The 14,777-nt window shown below is 43.0% G+C and overlaps 1 protein-coding gene across 6 annotated transcripts in view; it reads left to right on the top strand.

The window, feature by feature from the left end:
• The first annotated feature begins 7,850 nt into the window (after positions 1–7,850).
• The window catches only part of LOC112254161 (kinesin-like protein KIF21B), a 114,236-nt gene continuing 107,309 nt past the window's right edge, over positions 7,851–14,777 (top strand). For all 6 annotated transcript variants that reach the window (XM_024426446.2, XM_042324203.1, XM_042324204.1 and 3 more), the window contains exon 1: positions 7,851–8,265. In XM_024426446.2, the coding sequence (XP_024282214.2) occupies positions 8,225–8,265 (41 nt within the window). In that variant the 5' untranslated portion in view covers positions 7,851–8,224. The remainder of the gene's footprint in view (positions 8,266–14,777) is intronic.

Below are 14,777 nucleotides of genomic sequence, written 5' to 3'. Positions count from 1 at the left end.
TCCTCTGCCTCACAAGCACACTTTACCAATTTAATTTGGCAACTTAACTCCGTTAAGTCGGAGATCTTGTTGTAAGCAAAATTGTAGGAGATCCCGAGAATTGTTTCATAACAGGGATGTAAACAAATGTGTGCACAACATTTGAGAGAAATAACGTTTTTGTGCATATGGAAAATGTCTGGGATCTTGTTTATCATGGTCTGAGTCCTTTAGGTGCCTTTTGGCAAACTCCAAGTGGGCTGTCATGTTCCTTTTACTGAGGAGTGGCTTCCGTCTGGTCACACCATAAATGCCTGATCGGTGTGCTGCAGAGATGGTTGTCCTTCTGGAAGCTTTTCCCATCCCCACAGAGGAACTCTAGAGTACTGTCAGAGAGTGGTCACCTCCCTGATCAAGGCCCTTCTCCCCCGATTGCTCAGTTTGGCCGGGCGGCCAGCTCTAGGCAGAGTCTTGGTGGTTCCAAACTTCTTCCATTTAAGAATGATGGAAATTTCAGAATAAGGCTGTAATGTAACAAAATGTAACAAACTGTATCAGCCATTTCTGAGACTCACTAAGATAATTATTTGGATGATACAGCAGTAGCAATATAAGGATATAACATCTATCACAGGAGGTTGGTGGCATCCTAGTTGGGGAGGACGAGCTTGTGGTAATGGCTGGAGCAGAATAAGTGGAATGGTAGCAAACACATCAAACATGTTTTGTTTTTTAACAAGAAATGTGTTGAAAATTCCAAATCGTTTGCATAGTCAATTTACGCACAGCTCTGACCCACACCCCAACAGACATGCCACCAGGGGTCTTTTCATATTCCCCAAATCCAGAACTAATTCAAGAAGGTGCACAGAATTATATAGCTCCATTATTGCATGGAACTCCCATCTCATATTCCTCAAATTAACAGCAAACCTGTTTAAAAAAAACATATAAAGCAACTCAAGGCACAACGCCTCTCCCCTGTTTGACATAGATACTTTGTGTGTATGTATTGATATGTGGACTACAGTATGTGTGTCGTTTTTTTAAATGTCTGTAGTTCTGTCCTTGAGCTGTTCTTGTCTACTAACGTTCTATATTATGTCATGTCTCATGTTCTGTGTGGACCCCAGGAAGACTAGCTGCGGCTTTTGCAACAGCTAATGGAATGGGGATCCTAATAAAATGGCCGAAATACCAATCAGAGAGGATAAACCTCCACGCGGGGGAGCCGACAGACGTGACAAGACAAAGGTGAAAAGAGGGCACTTTTCCCGGTGTAATCCACCCCCCTTTTTCATTAAAATTGTTCTAACTAAATCAATAAAGGTGCATAATACATACAGCATTTTTTTTTCTAGAGCAAGTCTTTACATATTTTACATCTGGCAAAGGAGTTTTGCACTTTTGTTAGGCTAGGTTAGCACCTGCTTATTAGTTAGGTAGCTAGCTACCATTAGCTTGCTAACAGAGTCAGGATGTCACACACACTTCATATGAAACGAATGGGGTGGTATGTGCAGCGCAATGCACACGAAACTAAATGCTTCACCAAGATAGCTATCTAGCAGTAATCCATGAGGAGGTACAGCATTGAGACCATATGGCATGGAATATCATTCATTTTGTGAGGCTGAAATAGCAATGATTTATTTTCAGTAAATTGTTTTCTTCCATAAATAGCCATCACATGCACATTACTCACTTGTAAATGCATGTATTGAACTCCAACAATCAATCAACATAGTACGTGCTCGATATGAAATCTTGAGAATGAACAGATAACAATTAGGCCTATGTATGACCAGTTGATATTCACCAGAGCAGTTTTATTTCAACTCTATTCACTGGTAACATGAGTTTATACACAATAATAAAACACTTTATGCACAAGGGGGGACACTGGATGAATAGGATCACATAAGGTTTAGATTTGCTTGATTTAGCTCAGCTGTCGTGCTGGGTTTGGGATGGAGGAGTTCACACAACTTATGACCAATAGGATGCAATCAAATGCACAAACCCTGACATCCCAGCACGCCAGACAGGCAAAAAGACACCTAAAGATGAGCATTGGGTGGGAGTTGGGCTCTGATTGCTTAGTGACAGAACGAAATTTGCTGCGGAAGAGGGGGGTCCAAAATAGGAGAGAGTTGTTCAACTTTTTTGGGGGGAGGGTTGTGTGTTTTTTTTTATTGGGCACAGGGGAGGGTAGTGCGTTTTTACCCCCTGGTTTACCCCCTGGTTTACATTCACTCTTCTGCTTGTATTTTCCTTATAAACAATTACCCTAATAAAGTTTAGAAACATTTTTGAAGGTTTGATATGGTGTCGCTATTATTAAGCTTTAGCTAATGCAGGCGTATGATATGAAGGCAGTGCACCCTAGTGCTCCAACTGACGCCGACAGTTGAATTTGAGGTGAGGAAGTCTGTTTCAGGCCTACCAGAGTTACTCCTATAATCTAACAATATAATACTTATCTTTATACAAAATATTTGGATCGAAAATGAAAAAATGCTGTACGTCTATATCTGTACAGCAGACGCAGTAGCCATCTGGCATAAAGAAATGTATGTTGGTGTCGTAGCTTGCCACCGGCATATCTCTCTCTATGGGGTTAGGCCTAAACTTCTCTTCCTTTATATAGGCTCTATATACATATTAAAATATGAATATCATACAGTGGACACCTAAGTCTATAGGCCTATGCATGCAATGCCCTGACACAATCAATCAACCCAAACTGTGCAGCGGCCAATTGACGAATGGAAAGAGACATCTGTTTCAAAACACCAAACACACTTGAATGACATTCGGAGATTATCAAGCCAAACCTTCGATACCCGGTAAACCTACAAGGTAGGGAGAGATGTATTTTCTTTTAATCGAGATTGACATGGTCAATTTATTGTGGCGTTGAAAACGCAAAACACGACATTGAAGTGCCTGAAGTCGGTATGCGTTGTTTATTGGTTGTGTGGTGCATTGGCACAGAAACCTGTTGGTGGAAAATTTGTTGCAAATATTTTATATAATTATAAATATGGCATCAAAATGTTGAAATATGATTTCCCCCTAGCTGATCGTTGTCTGCAGCTGGCTCTGATCTTACTGTGATGAAACAGGTAGGGAGAGTGAGCTTATCTGTGGTGGTCGGCAAACCCTCAACCTGGCCTGTAGCTCTGCATTGCATCGACTGTCCCACATAAGCATGCCGATGGCAAAGTCAATATCCACATTTATAAACACAGGATCGCTACAGTTATTGTTATCTTTGGTCGTAAACATTATTTTGAGGTGAGGGTGGGAGGGTGTTCAATTTACACTGAACAAAAATATAAACATAACACGTAAAGTGTTGGTCCCATGTTTCATTAGCTGAAATAAAATATTCCAAACATTATCCATACAGAATGCACAAAAAGATTATTTCGCTCAAATTCTGTGCACAAATTTGTTTACATCCCTGTTAGTGAGCATTTCTCCTTTGCCAAGATAATCCTTCCAACTGACAGGTGTGGCATGTCAAGAAGCTGATTAAACAGCATGATCGTTACACATGTGCACCTTTTGCTGGAGACAATAAAAGGCCACTGTAAAATGTACAGTTTGTCACACAACATAAAGCCACAGATGTCTCAAGTTTTGAGGGAGTGTGCAATGTGCATGCTGACTGCAGGAATGCCCACCAGAGCTGTGCCAGAGAATTGAATGTTAATTTGTCTACCATAAGCCGCCTTCAACATCATTTGAGAGAATTTGGCAGTACGTCCAAAGGCCTCACAATCGCAGACCACCACATCCGGTTTCTTCTCATACGGCTTCTTCACATCTAACTTCTTCACCTGCGAGATGGTTTGATACCAGCCACCCGGACAGCTGATGAAACGGTGGGTTTGCACAACCGAAGGATTTCTGCACAAACTGTCAGAAACCATTTCAGGGAAGCTCATCTGCATGCTTATCGTCCTCATCAGGGTCTTGATCGGACTGCAGTTCAGCGTCGTAACTGACTTCAGTGGGCAAATTATCACCTTCGATGGCCACTGGAATGCTGGAGAAGTGTGCTCTTCACAGATGAATCCCAGTTTCAATTGTACCGGGCAGATGGCAGACGTGTGTGTGTGTATGGCGTTGTGTAGGCGAGCGGTTTGATGATGTCAGCGTTGTTAACAATGTGCCCCATGGTGGCGGTGGGGGGGATGGTATGGGCATAAGCTACGGACAGCGAACACAATTGCATTTTATCGATGGCAATTTAAATGCATAGAGATACTGTGACAAGATCATGATGCTCATTGTCGTGTCATTCATCCGCCACCATCACATCATGTTTCAGCACGATAATGCACGGCCCAATGTCGTAAGGATTTGTACACAATTCCTGGAAGCTGAAAATGTCCAGCACACTCACCAGACATGTCACCCATTAAGCACGTTTGGGATGCTCTGGATCAATGTGTAGGACAGCATGTTCCAGTTCCCGCCAATATCCAGCAACTTTGCACAGCCATTGAAGATGAGTGGGACACCATTACACAGGCCACAATCAACAGCCTGATCAACTCTATGTGAAGGAGATGTGTCGTGGCAAATGGTGGTTGTACCAGATACTAACGGGTTTTCTGATCCAAGCTCCTACCTTTTTTAAGGAATCTGTGACCAACAGATGCATATCTGTATTCCCAGTCATTTGAAATCCATAGATTAGGGCCTAATTAATTTATTTCAATTGACTGATTTCCTTATATGAACTGTAACTCAGTAAAATCTTTGGAATTGTTGCACGTTGCGTTTATATTTTTGTTCAGTATATTTTACAGAACAAGGGAAGGGTCATGTGAAAATATTTAAAATGTTAGGGAGGGGGGTAAAAACCAATTATGACACCTTGAGTTGGACTTTGTCACGTATACTCCCTCTGCCGCCTCTAGGTCTTCCGGCTGCTGATTATCCCGCACCCCTGTCACCATCGTCTCGCGCACCTGCGCCTCATGACACTCACCTGGACTCCATCCCCTCCTTGATTATCTTCCCTACATCTGTCACTCCCCTTTTGTTCTTTCCTCAGGTGTTATTGACTCTGTTTTCATGTCGATACGTTGTTTGTGTTTCGTGTTCGTTGTTTATTTTATTTATTAAAACACTCACTCCCTGAACTTGCTTCCTGACTCTCAGTGCACTCGTTACAGATTTGGAATAACACTGTGAAAATGATGATTATACCCCTTTAGTGTAAGAGCTGTTTGAAAAGACCACCTGAAATGTCTGCCTGTTTGGTGGGATGGCGTTTTGGCCTGCCTGGTGACATAACCAGACAGTAAATGAGTTAACCAGACACTCCCAGCAAAATTATTGCTTTAGAAATTGCTCTTTGCTAAGCAGCAATTTTTTAAAATCTTTATTTTTGACCATTTTAATTGAAAACAATCAGAGTAAGGTGCTTAATTGCTACACAGAAATGATTTAATATTGAGATAAAACGGCTGCATTGGACCTTTAACCATGGGGCGTTCCTCTGCCCAATGCATTGGACCTTTAACCATGGGGCGTTCCTATGCCCAATGAGTTGGACCTTTAACCATGGGGCGTTCCTCTGCCCAATGCATTGGACCTTTAACCATGGGGCGTTCCTCTGCCCAATGCGTTGGACCTTTAACCATGGGGCGTTCCTCTGCCCAATGCATTGGACCTTTAACCATGGGGCGTTCCTCTCCCCAATGCATTGGACCTTTAACCATGGGGCGTTCCTCTGCCCAATGCATTGGACCTTTAACCATGGGGCGTTCCTCTGCCCATGCATTGGACCTTTAACCATGGGGCGTTCCTCTGCCCATGCACTGGACCTTTAACCATGGGGCGTTCCTCTGCCCATGCATTGGACCTTTAACCATGGGGCGTTCCTCTGCCCATGCATTGCTGACACATGCCAGCTCTTACAATGCCTAGATATCAGCAAACCAACCAACATAAGCTCCTTATAAGAATGAGGATCCTTCTCCTTGTTTTGTTTTTACATTTTAAAAGGGGAATTTCAGCATCTTACAAAGTGCTGTTATATAGCCCCGGATATCATACATTCTCTTCAATTATGTTCTAAAACGACTCAAAAGTGTGGACACTAATTTGTCTTCTTGTGTGTTTTGGAGAAACCAATGGGAAAAAAATGTGTAAAAAAAACTAAAAAGTTGTATGGAATTGAAACGATGGATTTAACTGTCTGTGCAGCTCTCATAACATGTTGGATTGGAAATCTGCCCTGTTTCTGTGACATGCATCTAATTCATCCCAGATAATGGTGTCAGAACAAAATTACAATTTGTCAGATGGGATTTGATCCCTTCAACATAAGCCATGGAGGGTGAGGAAAGGATTTAGGACATGTTCGGTTTTTCTACAAAGATGAACCATAAATAGGTAGGAATCAAGACGTTTGTCGAAGCCAAAGTCAGAGAGAGGAAATCATACTTTTGAAACACATCCTCATTGAGAAAATCAACAGTACAAAAGATCAGAGATGGTCCTTGATTCTGACATTCCTTCCAAACATTCACTACAGCTACAGTAGCCTGGAGGTGATCGGCAGAAGAGAACAGAGAGGGGCGAAAAAAACGGAAGAGAGAACTTTACATTTCCTCTTTTGAAGATTGTGACTGAAAGCAGGAAAGAAACACGGCACTGAGCCACTTCCTTCGCAGGTTGCTCCTCCCCACCAGAAACACATTCTACCATAACACCATTGCAATACCAGTTGATAAAACCTTACTCTCTTTTAACATCAAATCCATAGGTCTAATATAACTTGTTACATGCTTGTAATGAGTTATGTTGCTTCTGCTATTTTACTAGTAGAGAATAGACTCACTCTTTTTACTCAAAACCATGATCTATCTGCCATTAGTCACTATAGGACTCATCCCGCAAGGAGCCATTGTTTACAGATGGCTCGATAGTGGAAGCTTCCGTAGCCTGGCATCCTTGATCAACCAAACCTAAACTATGCTGTTTCACCAAAATAACGTTTCCCAACAACATCCAATGTCTCTAGGAACAACACTGTCCTTCGCCATCAAATAGCGTTTAAAAAAGTTTTTATCCAGGGTCTCCCATTTTCTGCACGTGGGCTGCCATTGTAGTCCATTCTAGACCACGCAGATACGCGCACGTAAACTAACACGTGATTTCCCACTTATACAGGCGGAAAATGGTAGACCCTGAGATAAAAACGTGTTTTAAATGCTTATTTTATGGCGAAGGACACATTCAACCTGACGAATCACAAGTATTGTTAAAAGAGATATTGGATATGCCTCTGTTGACAGGAAATGTTGGCTCGTTGTGGGATGAAGCAATATAGGCCTATCAGTGGTGGATGGACTCACTCTTCCTGAAAACCCTTACCTATCTACCGCTAGTCACGCCCGGCCTATCCCAGCTTGTTCTGTGCTTGTTATATGTTATCTGTAGTGGATAGACTCACTCACTCTTTTTTTACTTTACCATGCACTAGTCGTCATACAACTACATCCCTAACTTGGTATGTTACCTTTGACCCCCATGATGTTAAATCTGTGACCTTGAACCCCCCTCTCAAACATGGGAACATTGACTCTCTTTATAACTGGTTAACGGGCCTCAGATGTTCCCTGTGCTTCTGCCCACAACCTAACACACGCACACACGCGCGCACACGCGCGCGCACACCATTGGGCGCCTCTGAGACTTTGAGGCTCTGAGTTCCCTAATTGGCCTATTAGGTAGGACGGGGGTGGGAGCATTTGATATGTGTGGCTAAGAGCTTGTCAATCAAATGCGATTCACACCCGCCCCCTATGGTTTCTCTCTCTGCCTCCGCTGTGCACATTCAGTGTGAGACAGACAATAAATAGGCAGAGAAGGCTGTTACTGTGTGGTTTTGGATGAGCGCCGAAACGGTTTGTAGACTTCGCACATACACAACAGGATGTAGCAGCGGCGAAATAAATAAGAAAGGAGAAGAAAAGCGCGTGCGAAGAACGGAGGTGTAGATTGTGAGAGTGGACAGAAGCAGAAGCCGACTGTAGCAGGATTACCCACGGCAGGTTATGATGACAGCACCGCGGCCCGAGCTTCTAACCTGAAGTACCGCTCCATGCGCTTTTGTTTGCCGCAATACTGGATTTTTACGCACTAAACGGACTCTGACTGGCACAGGTTCAGATACTTTTGTAACAGAGGGGAGCACTGAAAGAAAGAGGACAGGATGGCGAGCCAGAACGACTGCTGTGTGAAGGTCTCTTTGAGGTATGCCCCTCCGCGGTCCCTGAAAGCCCACTGAAAGATTTCTGCCGACCTTTGCAGAGCGCAGAGCGCATTGTGTGTCTGTCAGTCACTGTGTGTCTCTGTTACCGGGCAATTAATTAATTGATACGCTCACATGTGAGAACCTAGAAGCATTCTCTGGTTATGTTATTTAGCTGTCCATATGTAGAGCAATAATTGCATTAGTACAGTTAGAATTTGGCTTGCTGTTGCAACATATGGGTGGTTTTCTTCTAGCTACTGTACACAGAGCAGATAAGGCAAAGCATGTGCGAGCATGCCTTCATATAGGTGCAGAAGATTAAGGAGATCAGTGCTATTATGCTGATAGGCTGAATGATCTGTTGGTTGAAATCATGAGTGTTGTGTGATTCTGAAAGTCCTCAGCCCAGGTGCTGGCGGGGTAGCATATCCATGGGGCGTTGCAGCCTGGTATCATAGACTAGATGTAGCATTGTAAATGTAAAGCTGGCTGCAAGTAAGTATGATATGTTACGTTTGGTATGGTTACATAAGACAGACGGTTACTTAATGCAAAAACGAAAGTAGTTTGGTTGGACAGGTGGGTGTATAATGCAAATGAAGGTTGCAAATTTGAATATCATCAGTGACAGCATTTTAGCTAAATAGCAACTTTTCAACTACATACTACTTTTTTTGCTACATTGCAACTACTTGGCGTGTTAACTAACCCTTCCCCTAACCTTAACCCTTTTAGCTCACCCTGCCCTTAACCCTTTAACCTAACTCCTAAACTTTACCCTGGCCTTAACCTCTAGCCTAACTAATGGTAGCCAGCTAGCTAATGTTAGATACCTAGCTAGAATTCATAACATATCATACGTTTTGAAAATTCATAACATTGCACATTTAGAAAATTCCTAAAACAATTTGAATTGTAAATCGTAACATATCATATGAGATCGGTGATGGACATTCAAAATGTAATTACATACCATACGAAACGTAACATATACTAAATGGAGTGCCTCAGAATTACGTCGAGAATAATACGAAATGCTCTGAGATCAGGTTGGGCATTTCTGCCAGTCACAATAATATCAAATTCTCTTCACGTGAGCTCTCCATGCCATGTGTTGTTGATGTTGCAATAGGGTGTCTTTTCATCGTTACAACATAATTGCTTTCCCTCAATGACTCAGTGTTAGAAAAAATTTGCTTTGGACCTTGCTGAAATGTGTTTTTGCATTTGAGTCGAGCATCACAACGAGATGAAGATACTGTTCCCCAAAGCGATGACATGTCCTTCACATTTATTCACTGCCTTTGTTGAGAACAAACCCTGAATGCATGGGACTGGGTTGTGAGGTTATCGATGAATATTGGACATCATCGCTGTTTAATTTGCGTGCCATAAGGAGATATTATATATCATAGTAGGCTATCACCGCTAGGCCTGCGGCGGTCGTGAAATTTCGTCAGCCGGTGATTGTCAAACAAATAACTGTCGGTCTCACGGTAATTGACCGTTAATTAACATAAACCCATTTAGCATCTCCTGGCTTCCACACATAACAAAAAAGTCTAACAAATCCATGTAATATCCCCTACACCTTCACAATAAATCCATTATTTATTTTAGACAGGTCTAAAGAAGCATGATATGAAGAAAATGTAGTCTATTTCAGAAGAACAGAAGAGCATACTCTGAGTTGTCATTATGCTCGGTCCTGATGTGGTTATGCCAAATGGCTGTGGGCTAAACTAGTTCATTTAGCAGACAAGATTAGCTTATTGATTCCGTGGCATTATTTTATATTATTCCATAGTATGAAGAATACAGTTGAACAAATATATACATATTTTCTCCAAACGATTTGAGGGAGCGCGGCTATTCTGTGTTGAGCGGTTAACAAAGAAACAGGTACTCCTATATGCTTAATTTAGAGTTATTAATGTAACTTTAGTTGTTCTACAAATGTTGGGCTATATGTTTAGATTTTTAATACATGATGAGACTCATGATTTGAAAAAAAGTCGCTTGAAAGGCATGAGCTCTGCTTAGTTTTTTTGCTCAGGCTAAACACACCAATAGTCTCTCATTCACAATTTGATAAGCACTTGATAATGCCTTGAATTTCACAGTAGCATCCCCTTTGTGGCTGTAATGCGCCCTAAAAAGAATCCATGCTCTTTGCGGCCCGGCCTGCTGCGTTGTGCCCTTCTCCCTGAGTGTGCTGCGCAATCCGAAGCGTCTCGCACTCACATGGCTCTCCTTCACATGATCAGGTCTTTCTCACAGGCTACATACAAGTGAAGACCGGCTCATCCGGGATGCAACTGCGCTCATCCTTATCCAATTCCAATGTGTACAGTACTAGTCAAACGTTTGGACACACCTACTCATTCCAGAGTTTTTCTTTATTTGTACTATTTTCTACAGTGTAGAATAATAGTGAAGACAACAAAACTGTGAAATAACACATTGAATCATGTAGTAAACAAAAAAGTGTTATTGAAATCAAAATATATTTTATATTTGAGATTCTTCAAAGTAGCCACCCTTTGCCTTGATGACATCTTTGCACACTCTTGACATTCTCTCAACCAGCTTCACCTGGAATGCTTTTCCAACAGTATTGAAGAAGTTCCCACATATTCTAAGCACTTGTTGGCTCCTTTTCCTTCACTCAGTGGTCCAATTAATCCAAAACCATCTCAATTGGGTTGAGGTCGGGTGATTGTGGTGGCCAGGTCATCTGATGCAGCACTCCATCACTCTCCTTCTTGGTCAAATAGCCCTTACACAGCCTGGAGGTGTGTTGGGTCATTGTCCTGTTGAAAAACCAATGATAGTCCCACTAAGCGTAATGCTGTGGTAGCCATGCCGACTGACTAATATATAATTGAGAAGCGCATATTGTCACCCATCAGACTTCTTGATTGAATCTAGTCTTTACTTATACAAAATAAAATGTTTAACATTTGTTTCGATTTAGAATGGACCATTCTCATGCACCTGTATCGAAACAGGGGCAGCGGGAAAAAATATGTCATCTATGTACTTAAATAGCGAATGGAGGACGCTTTTCCCCGTGGTTTATTTTCATGCCAGCCAGGTAGACTATACTCCTTTTGTAAATTATACGCAATGTGCATAATATTAGGAAAGTTGAGAAATGAATATAGTAGGCCTAGCCTATAGAAAACTCATGAGATCCACCTCTTTTTATTAGCGGCCATCACTCTGTTTTCTCCCCGCGATCGCATAGCTTATAGAAATGCTGTGCCACATGAAGTGAAGCGTTAGATTTTATTTTTTTACATTTACATTGTCAGAGTGATTAGGGGGACAGTAGAGTGCCGAGTACCAGTTAGTAGCTAGTTTGGTAGGCTACTAATGATAATCGGCAGCATCAGAGCTTCGAGAAGCATAATTACCGTGACTAAACGGTCACGTGGAATTTGACTGCCTTCATGACTCCGGTCACCGCCACAGCCCTAATCACCACCCAGCTTGGTTAGAACTCCGTAATGTACTTCATTGGATGTAGACTACATAGACGAGTAATGTGAGAAGGCATGACTTAATTGGGCTAGTATATCAGATAGTATATCTGCAGTCATGTGCGCGCGTGTGTTTCTCTTTCTCTGTGTGTGCGTGCGAGAGTGGTAACCTTGTCGCAGCCAGACGGTTTTGCCCCGTGGCAAGGTGGTCGGAATCAGGGCCTTTTTGAAGTCAACCGTAATATTGATGGCCCCATTTTCCCGTGCAGTTGCCCATGTGTGGTTGGGAGACTAAATGGTTATAAGGCTCGTAGCCTATAGTCTGTCAGCTGGATGCGTCCCAAATGGTACCCTATTCCCTATATAGTGCACTTCTTTTGACCAGGGTCCATAAGTAAAGAATACGGTGCATTTTAAGGACGCATCCAGCTGACTGGCCATAGGCTACGGGCCTTGTAACCATTTAGTCTCCCAACCACACATGGGCATTGCACGGGAAAATTGGAAAATGGGGCCATCAATATTATTACGGTCGGCTTCTAGAGGTCCTGATTCCCCCCCACCGTTAGACAATGGGCCGAAACCACGGGGCAGAACCCGGCATTAGAGTCAGCCTGTCAGTTAGTTCCTTTGCGCTTTGTCACAATGTCAAAAAGAGGAAGTGGTTTAGCAAATATTTTGCTGAGGCTTTTCAAAAAGAGTGAAAAGCAGAAAGCGATGCTGCTTGTTCATTGTTGTTCATCTGTTGTTTGTATTAGGGCGACAGGTAGCCTTAGTAGATCGAATCCCCGAGCCGACAAGGTAATAATCTGTCGTTCTGCCCCTGAACAAGGCAGTTAACCCACTGTTCCTATGCCATCATTTTAAATAAGAATTTGTTCTGAACTGACTTGCCTAGTTAAATCAATAAAATAAAATAAAAATGAGGAAGTTGGATGTGCTGTAAGGTGGGGTTAAAGGCCTAGGCCCTACTATTGATTTATTTAACTGGCCGGGGATGGGATGGTATGTGAGGATGAGTGAAGGTGAACGGTATCAGTTATAGTTCAGACAGACTGACAGACAGGAAGGAGCCTGACATGACCTGTGACATGACCTGTCAACACAGCAGCAGGAGACAAGGCCTACTGTCCATATATGGTTAGCTGTCTCTCTATTCAAATCTGTATTTTTCAAACAGATTATTTTGTAACTATGGAAGTACAACTTCCTTAATTAGTATTAGTTACCCTGCGCTAGGTATAGGCCTACTGTATGCACACAAAGTTGAACAATACTAACCAATGTTAATTCAGTAACAAACATGAAATAAGCACACAGAGGTATGTAATAACCATAGTGCCACTGTTGTAATAGCAATCTTAAAAGCATGCTCTGTTCTCTTCTTCGTGTGTTTGTGTGTTTGTGTGTGTGTGTGTGTGTGTGTGTGTGTGTGTATTTGCTCTGTTCCTAATGGGTGGCACTGAAAGCAGCATTAGTAGTGACAGGAAGTAGGGACGCATACAAACAAACACACGGATCTAGAGGACTTCCCGTGGATCTAGGGATGCATCCCAAATAGCACACCCAATACACTACTTTTGACCTGATCTCAATGGGCCCTGGTAAGAAATAGTGCACTATATTGGGGAATAGGGAGCCATTTGGGATGCACCTTGAGATGGACTGTCTTCGTAACGACAGGGAAGACTATTCCAGGGAACGCCAGGCCACTGATAACAGACACTAGATGGATGGCTGTGTAATTGCTCTCACATTTATAATGGGAATTCTGTTCTGTAGCAGAGGAACCTCAGTTCAAGGACTGCGACAGGGACTGCATTTAGAGAAGTCTGGGTTTGACTAGTGCGTGTGCACGCTCGTGCGTGTGTGAGCCGGCGAAGGGAGGTGTTGATGGCCAAACAAAGTCAGGTCATTCACCACCCTGACCTAGAGGCTGGACGCCATACCCCCGCCCCCCACAGTCTGTGTCACGACAGAGAAGCCGTTCATTTCCTGTCTGTCTGGGAAGCCTTCACTAAACAACATTCAGAGAACATACAGCCAACATACAGATAGCATGTTACACAATGACCCAGAATCCTGCGTCCAAACAGTAGATCACACACTTCCAGTGCTGTCGTGCCATCTTGAGGGCTTGTGTTGGCTTGAGGTTGACAGATTTATGTTGCTGATGGCTTGGTCTAAGCCATGTGTGTGTGTGTGTGTGTTTATTTTTGTTTAATCTGTGTGTGTGGGAAAGCAAGTGCTTTTCATGTATTTCTCTGTGTGTGCAAGCTCATTTGTGAACATGTGCTTTTGGGTGTGTGGGCATGTTTGTTGTTGAGTATTTCATCTGCAGGCCATTTTTGCCCCTCTCTCCGTCCCCCTCCATGCTCCATCCTCCTCTCCCCTCCTCTTTTCACCCCCCCTCATTGCAGTCCAGAGAGAGAGGTCTTACGTGAAGGTGTTGAGTCAACAGCCAATCTTGTTATAAATAGACACAAAGAAGACAGAGAGAGGCTGTTGACTGCATGTCTCCTGTGACGACTGGACGAAACTGGAGGAGATGACACAGGGCCGGCATCCCGAATGGCACCCTATTCCCTATGCAGTGCACTACTTTTAAATCAGAGCACTGGTCAACAGATGTGCTCTAAATAGAGTTGATCAGACAAGCAGCCAGCCGCCTCCTCAGGGTGCTCTTAAACAACATTACCCGTCAAGCGCCCCGGGGGGGGGCTGAGATTGTCTGATGTTCTGTTCTGCTCCTCTTGTGATGATGAGGCTGGAAATAGATGATTATGAATACTTTATTGTGATGAATAGGTTATTATTGAACAGGGAAGGAGATACAAGGATGTACTTTGTTCACTGTTCCCATGCAGGAGAGATCTTTGTCTGTTGTGATGATCGCAGACGCGTTTTACCACACTGGTTACCGCCATGGCTTACAATTTTGACTTCAGTCTGTGTGACGCAACGTGCGTTGTGTGAAATGATTTTCTGCTACCAACTTTTCGTTGCTGCTTTGGTCTGCATTCAGA

The sequence above is a fragment of the Oncorhynchus tshawytscha genome, linkage group LG07 (assembly GCF_018296145.1).
Source record: "Oncorhynchus tshawytscha isolate Ot180627B linkage group LG07, Otsh_v2.0, whole genome shotgun sequence".
Lineage (NCBI taxonomy): Eukaryota > Metazoa > Chordata > Actinopteri > Salmoniformes > Salmonidae > Oncorhynchus > Oncorhynchus tshawytscha.
This window is presented reverse-complemented; position numbering and strand designations above follow the sequence as displayed.